This window comes from Thermobia domestica, chromosome 2 (assembly GCF_964235325.1).
Source record: "Thermobia domestica chromosome 2, izTheDome1.hap1.1, whole genome shotgun sequence".
Taxonomy (NCBI): domain Eukaryota; kingdom Metazoa; phylum Arthropoda; class Insecta; order Zygentoma; family Lepismatidae; genus Thermobia; species Thermobia domestica.
Genome location: NC_137455.1, coordinates 18,775,162 through 18,788,672, shown reverse-complemented (window position 1 = coordinate 18,788,672; position 13,511 = coordinate 18,775,162). Strand labels below are relative to the sequence as shown.

At 33.8% G+C, this 13,511-nt stretch overlaps 1 protein-coding gene across 1 annotated transcript in view; it reads left to right on the top strand.

The window, feature by feature from the left end:
- LOC145678956 (ovochymase-1-like) overlaps positions 1-13,511 on the top strand; it is a 115,021-nt gene that overhangs the window by 33,010 nt on the left and 68,500 nt on the right. Inside the window, exon 6 of the mRNA XM_081749561.1 lies at positions 12,860-13,449. Coding sequence (XP_081605687.1) covers positions 12,860-13,449 — 590 coding nt within the window. The remainder of the gene's footprint in view (positions 1-12,859; positions 13,450-13,511) is intronic.

Genomic DNA, 13,511 nt, shown 5'->3' with positions numbered 1-13,511 from the left:
ATACACGTACCTTTATACAACTGATGACTGGAACTGCTGTCGATGTTCTGGCGATCTCTATATTGCTGCCAATAGTCTAGAATGGTCGACTATTGTGTACCATTATCCACTATAATGATCTGCTGAACTATTAGATCTCCTGATCTAATACTAGACTTCGAATCACAGAAAAGTAGCTACTGTGACATGAGTAACTATGTGAATACTCGATGTACGATGATCTCTTAAACTGAACTCTGATACAAAAGCTCTACAGAGACTGATCCTTGAGACTCCTTGAGACTGATCCCCATCTCTAAAAACTATAAGGTTTTATACGAAGATTCCAGACATCTTGGAATTCATTGTCGTCGACTTTCTGTATATCTCAGCTATTGGTAAAACGTTGGTTTCACCCGAATTACATCGTGATCAAATTCCCAGACTTACAAATTTCTGCGAACTCAACGATTATATCACAGTCAAAGTGTGTCAATGTTACAATGTGACAATCTGATGACAATTCAAAACATTACAAATACAAATTACAATATCTTACTACCTGACGACCAAGCGTCTAGACGTAGCGAAACATTCATTACATACACACAACATTGATGTCAACACATAAACACACACACGTGTTTACGTTACGTGATAACATTTAGTTTCTTAACATTCAATTTATTAAATATACTTCCTTTACCAAAAATAATATCTTTCTGAATAAAATCAATGACATGCCTCAACATGCCCCTCCTTCAAAATGAGAGAACTCCGTTCTCGACTCAATTTCTTCCCTGAAATTGACCGAAAACTAATTACATATATTCCATAAAATAATCATATATATTCAACCATCACCCTGTATATATCTTTATATTCATTTATCACATTCAAAAGAAATCATAAAAACATTATTTATTTACAAACATTGGTTTCTTTTTTTCCGTAAAAAGAAAATACTTTTCAAGAGTCCTCATAAAATATGAGCTCCTGCCATCTACTGAGTTACATATATAACTACTTGAAGTTGTGTTGCATTTCCTGTGCTCGGAACTGCACATACATATATTTTCTTGTTCTCGTTCTTGAAAAGTTTCCACTGAATTTAGTCGCAAAGTTCAACTCAGTGTTTATTGTCTCCGCATAGTTTCCACTAATATCAGTGACCATATCACTGATGCTTTCCATAAATGTAATGCACTTCATTATACACTAGATATGTTGTTATAAACCACTAATACACTAATCAACAACGTCTCTTTTCGTTGCGTGATTTTGGAACACAAAAATAAAATTTAAAATATTATTCACTTCACTTATGGTAAGTTTGCTATCTATAGAGTTAGCAACTCTTGGTGCACTTCCTTCCGAAAATGTTGTGTCAGCAACGTTTTGTGACACTGATCTTGAAAATCTTCCACGTATTATCCTGTTTGCCGCGTTGCTTCGATTGATTAAGTTAACTTTGAATACGTGCTCCGCATTTTTCGTGAAAATTTCGGCAAAATGTTCACAGGATCACTATGTCGCATGGACGCATATACAGTTTTTCGTGTTTCAAGTTTGTGACAAAATGTTTATCCGCTTTTTCCGCTTCAAAACCGGATAATTCGTGATTTGTGATACATCCCTCTTTGATTTTGGTGCAGTGCATACCAACAGTGTTCAAGTTACCTTGTGGTTCCTCTTTGTGCTTGAGATAGTGATCTGCATTTTGTTTTGTGCAAATAATGTGCTTTTTAGTGTGGTTTTTATTTATTTCTGCATATATTGGAAATAATCCGCAGTTTTCTACATTACTAATATCGTCATACACCTTTTTATTCTCTACTCTTCCTTCCTGTTTTTCCTCTCTACTAAATTTACATAATTTAATAATTAAATAAATGATAATTATAGACGTTGCTAGTACTAAGGCTGTTAAAGATGATAAAGCAATAGCCATTACGGTAAACTTCTTTTCCATAATATCTGTAAATCTAGATAACTAAGTATGAACTCGCGTTTTCATTTTTCTTAAAAACTAATATAACTATATCGCGGTCTATAACTCTCTTCTGAACAATATATTCATACTTTCAGCATAGGCCTAGTATTAATGTTCATTAATCGTTCATTATTCTCTATAAAATGCATAATCGATGCATATTCTAAATAATGACTAGTGTTCTAATCGTTATGTAACCTATTCGGATACAAAAATGCTATCCTTGTTACATTTTCAATCGTTTGACGCTGTTGTTGTCTTTTTTTCTTTTAAAGTCGTAAAATCCTACATTTTCGTGCATATTTCAGGTCTTAAATACACTTTATTACTAGTTTTAACGTTGTTTGTAGGTGTAATTATCTTTATTAATGTTCAATCTATCTTATTTTAACATTCCAACACTCTCTGTACTTAGAAATCATTCATAAAGCATCAAAAACAATATAAATGAGATACACTCATCCTCAGTGGGAGTGGTTTCGTTGCTAAGACGGCGGCCATCTTCTCGTAAGTCACGCCCCCTAACGACGCATCCACTCTCATCCGTACGAGCTGCAAGCAACAGGCTTCCTTCGGAGCTTCCGCAAGTAGTATGTTTTAGAAAACAGAAAACTACTCAACGGAGTATTGTATCCTCATGAATATCAAAGATATTCATAAACTGAATACAATAACTTATTATTATACAAATAATCTATACGCCAATTGATCATTTGATAATAATAATAAATCAATAATTATTCTCTCATTTTAAAAAAAACGTGAATTTAGAAAATGAATTTTGATAAAAATAACTTGTCTTCATACAAGTTAATGATGATTATTGATATGATGCATTATGATTGTATTCTATTTCCAGCTATTTCTCATCTCTTATCTATGATTTTCCTACTTTTCTATTGAAACTATTTACTTCTTTTTAATGACTTTTTCGTACTTTTCCGTACTTTTAACGACTTCTTGTTGTAGATTTGTAAGCTTACTTGAACTAGTTTATAATACTAGCATCTACTTTATCTATGATTTGTCTATTTATCTAGCTTTTACTAATAGACAACTTTTCTATTTTCTTCTTTTTGCTTTTGTTTTCTATAGCTTGAAGCTACTGATTTCACTAATATTCTGATGTTATTTAACTTAGCTATTATCTATTTACATACTTATATCTATGCTTATCTATGATGATCTATTATCTATGCTTATTTTCTATTGCTTCTTTTCAACCAAAACAAAGAGTTTTGTCATATTAGTACTACGTAACCATTTTTTTAACGACTTAATCGTGTCACCGACTCAACTAGACCAATCCTAGTTTTATCTAGGATTACATAACCAAAGACTTTTCAACTCACGACTACTTCATGCTGTAGGTAAGTATGTCTACATATTACCAATTGTCTTAAATGTTAATCCGATATTCCTTTTCAGATTTTTATTGCAACTTAGATTTTTTTTAAAAAATAAACTCCATTCTTCTTCATATCCATAAATGTAAAACTTTTTTTTTTCATAACCCAAGGCACATACGATATTGATTTACATTCTACACTTCCTTTATTATTACTTTTTGATGTTTATTATTATTATGATTATTATTATTATTATTATTATTATTATTATTATTATTATTATTATGATTCCTGATTTTGAATTTTATACTTCCGTATTGCTTTATAAAGCCTACAATACAGCACTAATAACAATATTGTTGTCAAAATTAATGATATTATCACTCCAAAAATTACATACATGATATAGTCTGTTTTTAAATGTAGTTCTGGGATCGAAGTATCGACTTTCAATTTTAACAATTTTTCAGTTAAACTATTTAGCTCTTGCGTATGCAAGGTGAAATTTATTTGTCTCTCAGTCCAATTACCGATCAATTTAATATGTTTATTCTGAATCTGAATTATCCGTTTAGATGGAATGACCAGCTCTCCAATTATTATGTTATCGAATTTATCATAGTTTATGAAATTTGATTTAGCTTTGGTTTGATCAAGTTTTGTTGAAGTAACTTCTTGATGTACACCCACTTTTGTCATGTACGCTTCTTCAATAGAAGAATACATCACACCAGCGTGTGTATATCTGAATATCACATTCCCCAAAAATTTCTCAGAATTCTGCTGGCATCCTTCCAGAGAATTATTAAAAACGATATTATTCAAACATCTCGATTGACGATCCATCGTTATGCTCTCACAAAAATAAAGAAAACTTTTAAATTCGCATTTATTTTTATCCAATGAGTGAAATTTACCTTCAGCCAAATAGACTGATTCCGGTAATTGATAAAATATTCTTGTGTTATTTATTAAGTAGCCCATTGATGTTACGTCATACATTATTGAAATACTAGTATCATATATTATCGGAGTCTTTATTATTAAATCAACATTATTATCATCGTAATGATACTTTACTAGATATACGCTAGACATTTGATAAAACATTCCAATGTCTGACCTATAAATAGTATTTTTCAAAACATCATGAAAATTAATTAACTTTTTAACATCAGTATTAGATAATATATGATATGTTAACTCATTATTTAAAATGCTATTTACTATTTTATTTACTCTCTCCTGTACAAGATGAACAAACAAGTTTGCTATTATCTTGCGTTGGGATTGATGCAAATAACAGTATAGCTCCTGAATTTTATTTTTAAAATCTTGCAACACCTGTTGTACTTTTACGACTATCCCGTGGACTACTGTTATCTCATTATTAAATGATTCTTTTAGATTTTTAATTTCATTAGTTAATACATTCTCATGTTTACTCAACTTATCAATAGACTGAGACAATTGTTTATTATGTATTAAATTAAACGTCGATAAACCAATGGACGACAATCCCAGTAACCACGAAAATATAAATCGTTTATTTCTGTAATTATTATTACATCTCGTTCTACCATTTTCATAAACAAAATGGCATGGCAACAGATTTACTATATTCTGTCTAAATTCTCTCTCTTTTACTGCATAATCATTTAAAATCTCGTATGCGTCAGTACATTTGTCGTGTACTGGCACTGATTCTTGAAAATTTAAATGCATTTTAACTGTCGTAAACACCATGTTCGTCGCATGAACAGCATAAGCATTCTGTGTCAATGCTAGTCCAATATCTGATAACGTTATTTGTTGATGTTCTTCTTCAGCTACCCCAATACTAATCAATAGTATTAGACAAACGACAATCTTGAACATGATGATAACTATAACAATTAAAACTTAGAATTACTATTCTGAATTTACTTATTTATTTTAATTATTTCTATATTTCTTATTTATTTAATACTTATGTTTTCATTTATTTAGTTTACTTTGTATGTGTACCTTGGATTATTTTAACAAATTAAATATATTCACTAAATATCTCTCTAATTTAAAAAAAAATTTCTCTAATTTCCTAGTCACTTTATGCTCTGTAAATAATATACTTTTACCAGTTAAGGGATTTTTTTAGATGGAAATCAACATTTACTTTGATTTCGGGACACGGACTTTTGTTGATAAACAGCGGTCCACCTCGCTGCTTCACTGATAAAAACATATTATATACAGATACCTAACAAAAAAAACTTGTATACTAAAACTTATTCGTATTTTCGTAGTTGCAAAACTCTTTTTTTTTCGTGATGTAGTCCTTTTGAAAAAACTTTTTGGTTTTTCCCACGCGTTGTTTTTTTTTTCATTAGACATCACTGTCTAAATCCGACTCTTCCTCTGGTCTATCCGAATCCTCCTCATTTGCACTTACAAATGGTTTCAAACGTCTTATGTCAACTGAATCTGTCTTCTCTTGTCCTTTCTTAGTCTCGTATCTCACTTTATATGAGTTTTTATTCAACTTTTGCACTATTACTCCTCGAATGTTGTATCGTTTTCCAAAACAAGCTGGAATGCCTGCTCTTGGCATTTCACGAATCCAAACTTTTTGTCCCACGTCGAAATTTGGTTGAGAGAACTTCTTCTCAATTTGTTTCTTTTGGGATTTGAACCGCTTCTGCAAATTCTGATACGCGATCTTCCTTGCTTCCTTTACATTCCGTATTCGCTCTTCGTTTTCTACATACTCACAAGGTATGTCCAGATCCTGTTCCAAGAACGTTCTGGGTTCACGCCCTGTAAGCAAATAGTAAGGCGAGTGTTTTGTCCCGTCATGAATCTGTGTATTCATGGTAAACACAATTGAAGGTAAGATCTCGTCCCAGTTTGTAAACTCACGGTCTATATAGTGCTTCATAATTTGTTGAATTGACCCGATGGCTCTTTCCGATGTTCCAATATTATAATGGGCATCTGTATTTGCAAAATGTAACCGCATACCAAACCGTTCAGCCATCTCTTCCATCACTCGGCTCCGGTGTGTGCTATGCCGGTCCATCGCAAGAATTTCAGGTATCCCATGTTTTGTAATTATTTCCTCAAAAATTGCTTCTGCTATAATCTCAGAAGTTATAGCAGGAACTGCTCTTGCAATTACGTATCGAGTAGCGCTGTCAACAAATACAATAACATATTTATTCCTGTGATTTTTCGATCTTTTGAAAAGCCCAATTTCATCCATAGTTACATGCTGGAATGGCATATAACTCGGGTATGTTTGCGGATGCAGTGGTGTCCTACCAGCTTTACGTTTCTGAATTTGGCAACTAATGCACTGGCTGACCTTTTCTTGAAAAAATCTTTTCATATTCGGGAAATAGATGGTTTTCAATGCTCGATTATAACACTTCGTGTAGGAATAATGTCCTCCTCCGTATATCGAACAATGCAAGTTTTTGAAAACTTGTTCCCGCAAAGAAAAAGGAATGCATAATAGGAATTTCTTCCCATTAGCCATCTTTTGAGTTCTAAAAAGTTTTCCGTCCTTAATTTCATACCAGCGTGCCTGCTTTTCTGATTTTTCATCTGCTTCTTCCGGATGTTCTATAGCCTTCATTATTAAACCGAAGAAAGGGTCTTTCCGTTGCAACTCTGCTACATCCACATCTTCGTCGAACGTGATGTTAACTTCAAGGTCTTCTGTCTTGACTGGTAATGCATCTAAATCGATGTCTTCATCAGTTGGTTGTATGTTCGTGTTTCTTGATAATACATCGCTAGGATTTTTCTCTCCTGGACAATGTACTGGAGTGTACTGATACTGTGCCATCTCTAAACTATACCGTAATAGTTTCGGCGATAATTTAGGCGTTGTTTGAAGGTATTTTATACACCTGCAATCAGTGTATAGCTCAAATTCTTTATTATACAAATAATAGTTAAATGCTTTGAAAGCACTAACTACGGCCAAAATTTCTAGTTCCACTATATGTCTTCGTGTTTCGTTTGGTCTCAACACTCTGCTATAATACGCTATAGGTGTCCACTCTCCATTCAATTGTTTCTGCATAAGTACAGCCCCTATTGATTTTGTCGATGCATCCGTATACACTCTAGTTTCCAGATTTTCACGGAAAGGTGCCAATAAAGGTGCACTCATTAACGCTTCCTTTAGTTTTTCAAAACTAAGTTGGTGTTCTTCCGTCCACACAAATTTATGGTTTTTTCTTAACAATTGTTGGAAATTAGATGTCATTTCCGCATAGTTTTTACAAAACTTCCTCACATAATTAGTCAAACCAAGGAATGATTTCAACTCTTTCGCGCTTGTAGGTGGCTTACAAGCTTTTATTGCTTGAATCACTTTAGGACTGATTTCGTAACCAGCTTCACTCACAATGTGACCTAAAGCCATTACTTTCTCTTCCATGAAGTGACATTTTTCCACTGATAACTTTAAACCATATTTCCTTAACCTTTGAAAAACTGAGTGTAACACAGATACCATTTTCTCCTGATTGTTTACATATAAAAATATATCATCCATGTAAAATGACACCGCCTCCGGATGAACGTTAGCTAATGTCATTGCCATAATTTTTGTATATATAGCGGGCGATTGAATGTAACCCATTGGGAGCTTAGAGTATTGATACGCTCCTACGCCTGGAATATTGAATGCAGTATACTTCCTAGAATCCTTAGAAATTGATACCGTATGGTAAGCACTTTTAATGTCCAACACACTAAAGAATTTGTGACCACCCATACTTGTAAGAATTTGATGGATAGGCGGCAATGCCACGGAATGGAACCTTACATGCCGATTCAGCAGTCTACAGTCCAAACAAGCCCTAATCGATCCGTTTGGCTTCTTTACGAACAGCATAGGTGAGTTATACGAGCTACTACTTTCCTCGATGATGTTTTGTTCGAGTAAAATGTTGATCTGTTCTTTAACTTTATCTTTCATAGCTATAGGTATTGGATACTGTTGACGTCGAAACGGAACTTCCGTTTCCAACTCTATCTTATGTTCTACTCCCTTGACTTTTCCTAATTCATTTTCTCGCCACGCAAAAACATCTGCGTAATCGTAGCACAATTTCTCTAATTTCTTTTTGATTTCTGGTTTAGTATTATTGCCAAATTTTAACCGTGATTTATCGTAATTTCCTCTCGCTTCTAACACCTCTTCAATTTCATCCTCTGATAATCCTTCTTTTTTTAATTCCGATTCATTCATGCATGCTTCTGCATCTCCAATTTTTAAATTTTTCGTCAACATGATCGTCTTATTTGACGGATTGATTACTTCTAAACACCTATTTTCATTCGATAAAACTACTCTAGGTACAAATATGTTATATTGAGACTCTAACAATTTATCTGGCTCTAATAGAAATTCATTGTTCTCCCAAGAATTAACTAGGTTAACTTCAACAGTTGTCCTAGTTCTTGGCAACAACTTCACCCTATGACCAAGAACCCATTTTGGCTTTAAACTTGATTTTATACTAATTGCAACATTATCAGAAACTGTTCTGGTTTCCTGATCGTTTCTACACTGTTTAATTGGTTTCCCAAATCTTTGAACAATAATTTTACTTGTTCCATAATCAATTCTACAATTTTGTGTTTGCAAAAAGTCATTCCCAATCAACATTTGATATGGGAAGTCTTTTATTATTCTAAAAGCCTGATGAAACGTTTGATTTAAAATTTTGAACTTAATTATGGCTAATTTGTTAATTACTAGCGTGTTTTGCGTAATTCCTTTGATCTTAGTTTGTTGTGGGATTATTTTTGCACTCGGTGGCACTAATTTCTCGTTAATTATTGAAATTTGCGACCCACTATCGAGTAACGCTTTGATCTGTTTATCATCGATTTCTAATGGTAAATATACCATGTTGTTGTCTAAATTTACTGAGGCAATTATTTCTCTTATTCGGACATTTCGATTGCCTGTAAATGCGCCTCTCCCATTTACAGATGTGTTCCGTTTAAATTACTCGTGTCAGGTGTTTGATAGTAAGTAGTACCATTTACTTGTGCTGGTACCACTTGCACATATCTCTGCTGATTCGGGTTATCGAAATTATAAGACTGGTGACAACACGAATTCTGACAATTCCCTTGCCAGTTTCCTTGCTGACCACGTCCTCTATTGTTTCTCCAAAAATTTCCACGATTACCTCGCTTATTGTAATAACCGTTATTACCTCTATTATTGTTTTGACTTTTGTTACTATTACCGTACCAATTTTTATTTTTATTACCATTTCCACGGTAATTATTTTGATAACCACCTCTATTCTGCTTATTATTCCGATAATACTGATTTTTCCCTTGCTTTTTCGCGTTATTCTCTCGTTTCTCTTCGTCTTGTGTTTTTGCCGACAATGCTAACTGTAATTTGTCTATTTTCTTTTCTAATTCCGCAATTTGCGTAATACTCGGAGGTTCTTGTTTGATCTTACTTTCTTCTTTATGTTTTCTTACAACCACGTGATCTGAATCAGATCCACTCTCATCATCTTCTACTTGCTGTCTAATTTTCTTTACAAGATCATTGATTGTAACCTTGCCGGATTCCTTTTTCACACGTTTTGCTATTTTACACTTATTCTTTTCTATCTTCTGCAAATCCTCCACGAATTTGTCTAAGCTAGAATATTCACGCGTTCCGACCTTTTCCATATAGTATGGATGCAGACCTCCAACTATAATACCTATCTTTTTAATATCATTCATTTTTGAGTCTAGTCGTTCACAAAGAACGAGCATGTCATAAACGTAATTAATTACAGCTTCGTCTTCATGCTGTAACCGCTCCTTAATTTTATCTTCAATGTCTATAGTTACATTAGATTTCGTAAACTCGTCTACTATTTCAGACTGCAACTCTTTATACTGTATTTCTGCCATGTTTCTCCGTTTCAGGAACAATTTTATCCATTGCCTCCCTACTCCTTTGAAAATATTGGGCAGTAATTCCTTTCGTTTGCTTTCGGCAATGCCTGCCATTTGACAAGCATCGTCAAATTCATCGAAAAACGACACGATGTCATTATCGTTCTTAAGATCGAATTTAGGCAACTTTTTAATATCTGCATAGAACGTAATGTTAGACGCCATCGTAAAATTCTTATTTTCACTATTTACTAATTTCGGATCTAAAGTTATGATTGAAGGAAAATCTTCCGATACAGATTTCGTCACCGGACTACTTGGGAAATTAAAAACTGGTTCTTTACTCAAAACAATTTTAGGACTCGCAACTTTATCGTGACTACAAGGAGTATTTTGTCTTTCCGGTGTCCTCACACCAAATAAATTCACATCAATATTTATTCCCCTACTTGCTTTCTGTGCTCTCGTTAACACAGTTCTTTCATTCATTTAACTTAATACCTAATTCAATTACGAAGTGAGGGTGGGTGGTGAGGGTTAATGTATTACTTATTCTACTTGAGTCAAATGCCTTTAGTCATTCGAGATCCGAACCCTATTTCGTCTTTGAGTGGTGAACGATTATAACATACTAAATAACTTAAATATAACCCGAACTTAACCATAACCTAATAAAATATATTCTTAACACTAAAATTATTCCACTTCGGGATTCGAGTCATAGCTATTTTCACCATAAGATTGGTGCGACCTACTTTTAGCACTGTTCGGGAATCGAACCAAAATATCTCTACCATAACAATGGTGATTAAACTAGTTTTTATACACGCACCGGGAATCGAACCTCTATCATCTCCACCATAACAACCTTCCACCGTCGTGCCTATATAGCATGGGGATTAAATGTGAAATGACGGTCGAAGATCGCTGCTACTCACCATCTAGAATGAGTAGGTACAGGATGACGGAAAGAAACCACATTAATTAACTGTGAATTAAAACTTTGTATTTTCATTAAAGCTTGTGTACTATTGTGATTGATCGTCGACTGAATATAAACGCTAGATCACATATCTTTAAGCAGCTAGGAAGTTAACCACGATGAACTCAAACATAGCTGAGATACACGTACCTTTATACAACTGATGACTGGAACTGCTGTCGATGTTCTGGCGATCTCTATATTGCTGCCAATAGTCTAGAATGGTCGACTATTGTGTACCATTATCCACTATAATGATCTGCTGAACTATTAGATCTCCTGATCTAATACTAGACTTCGAATCACAGAAAAGTAGCTACTGTGACATGAGTAACTATGTGAATACTCGATGTACGATGATCTCTTAAACTGAACTCTGATACAAAAGCTCTACAGAGACTGATCCTTGAGACTCCTTGAGACTGATCCCCATCTCTAAAAACTATAAGGTTTTATACGAAGATTCCAGACATCTTGGAATTCATTGTCGTCGACTTTCTGTATATCTCAGCTATTGGTAAAACGTTGGTTTCACCCGAATTACATCGTGATCAAATTCCCAGACTTACAAATTTCTGCGAACTCAACGATTATATCACAGTCAAAGTGTGTCAATGTTACAATGTGACAATCTGATGACAATTCAAAACATTACAAATACAAATTACAATATCTTACTACCTGACGACCAAGCGTCTAGACGTAGCGAAACATTCATTACATACACACAACATTGATGTCAACACATAAACACACACACGTGTTTACGTTACGTGATAACATTTAGTTTCTTAACATTCAATTTATTAAATATACTTCCTTTACCAAAAATAATATCTTTCTGAATAAAATCAATGACATGCCTCAACAATATTAATTTAAATATAAATTAAACGACCGACCGTTTACGTCAATTATTTACTAGTGACGTACTCAAAATTATAGTTTAAGGGGAGTTTAAAGCTTGGAATTTATCAAACCTTATATATTTAATTAATCCATTCTATATAGCTATAAGCTCTAAATAAAAATGAAATTCACTATCTTTGTGACTTTATACCTTTTGAACCATCAGACCGATCTCAATCAAATTTTCAACATAGATGAGGTTCGGGCCTGGGATGTTTTTTTTTTCTTGTTTTTTTATCATTTCACTTTGACGGTGCAACTTACAGAATCTAGTACTTTTTGGACATACCTCGTAGTGATTGTAGATTAACAGGAACACGCTGGTAACTATATATAGATAAAATTAAACTTAGAGATACAGAAGTCATAGAACACCTGTTAATCTGATGAACAAAACAAAACAAAACACATTTGATGCAAAGCCAGAAGAAATTGTTATGGTTAAGTTCCTTTTCCTCATCCTCCTGTGATTTCACAGACATTTAAAAGTAATTTTGTGTGGGTTATCACACTTTATCTCGAGTCATTCTTTTTCTTCTTCTTCTCCTCAGATCCTGACATTTTTGTTAGCACACACAAAGACAACTCTTAAGATACATTTCTGAAAGTGATACAACAAAGGGCTAAACTAGAAATTTACGTGCTAGCAGAAAATCTGGTGTGATGCGACAGACACGTAAATGATTAATCATTTGTGAAGAGTGTTCGTCACGATTTGCGTGCAATCTTAAGAGCTTCTACACTGTAATAAGAACACCAAATCTCAAATAAGTATGAGGAAGTTATTAGTTTTACGTGTTTACCAAATGTGGATTTTTAGTGTCTATAAAATCGCAGAATCTAGCCACATTAACGAAATTATTCGTGATGAAGAACAACCTTTACAGTACAACCAGGACAACCATTCTTCTAAACATCTGCACAGGTGTCAATATTATCAGCAAGCAGAGTTAGGTGTTACATACTATATTTACTCACCAAATTATCCACATACTTATCCTGGAGGTATCCGGTGCAGGTGGTTTGCTGATTCACCTCCAGACACTTATTTAACTCTTACTTGTCCTGATTTTGTCACAGACTATACCAACAATTGTCGAACAGATAGTTTAATGGTGTCGCCATCTGGTGATCTACAACTTGCTGACGCTCATGTCTTCTGTGGAGTTGCAAGCGAACCTTTCTCTCTGAACTCGACCACGAATAAGATTAACATTGTCTTCCAGTCTGGATATTTTCCACATTATGGAAACCATTTTATGTGCACGTTAGAAGCAGCGCAAACACCGATTTCAGAATGTGATTGTGGGAGGAAGAAAGAGGTAAGATTTATACTTTCCCTTCGTCATTTACTGTTGATATATTAAAATATATAGTTTATGAA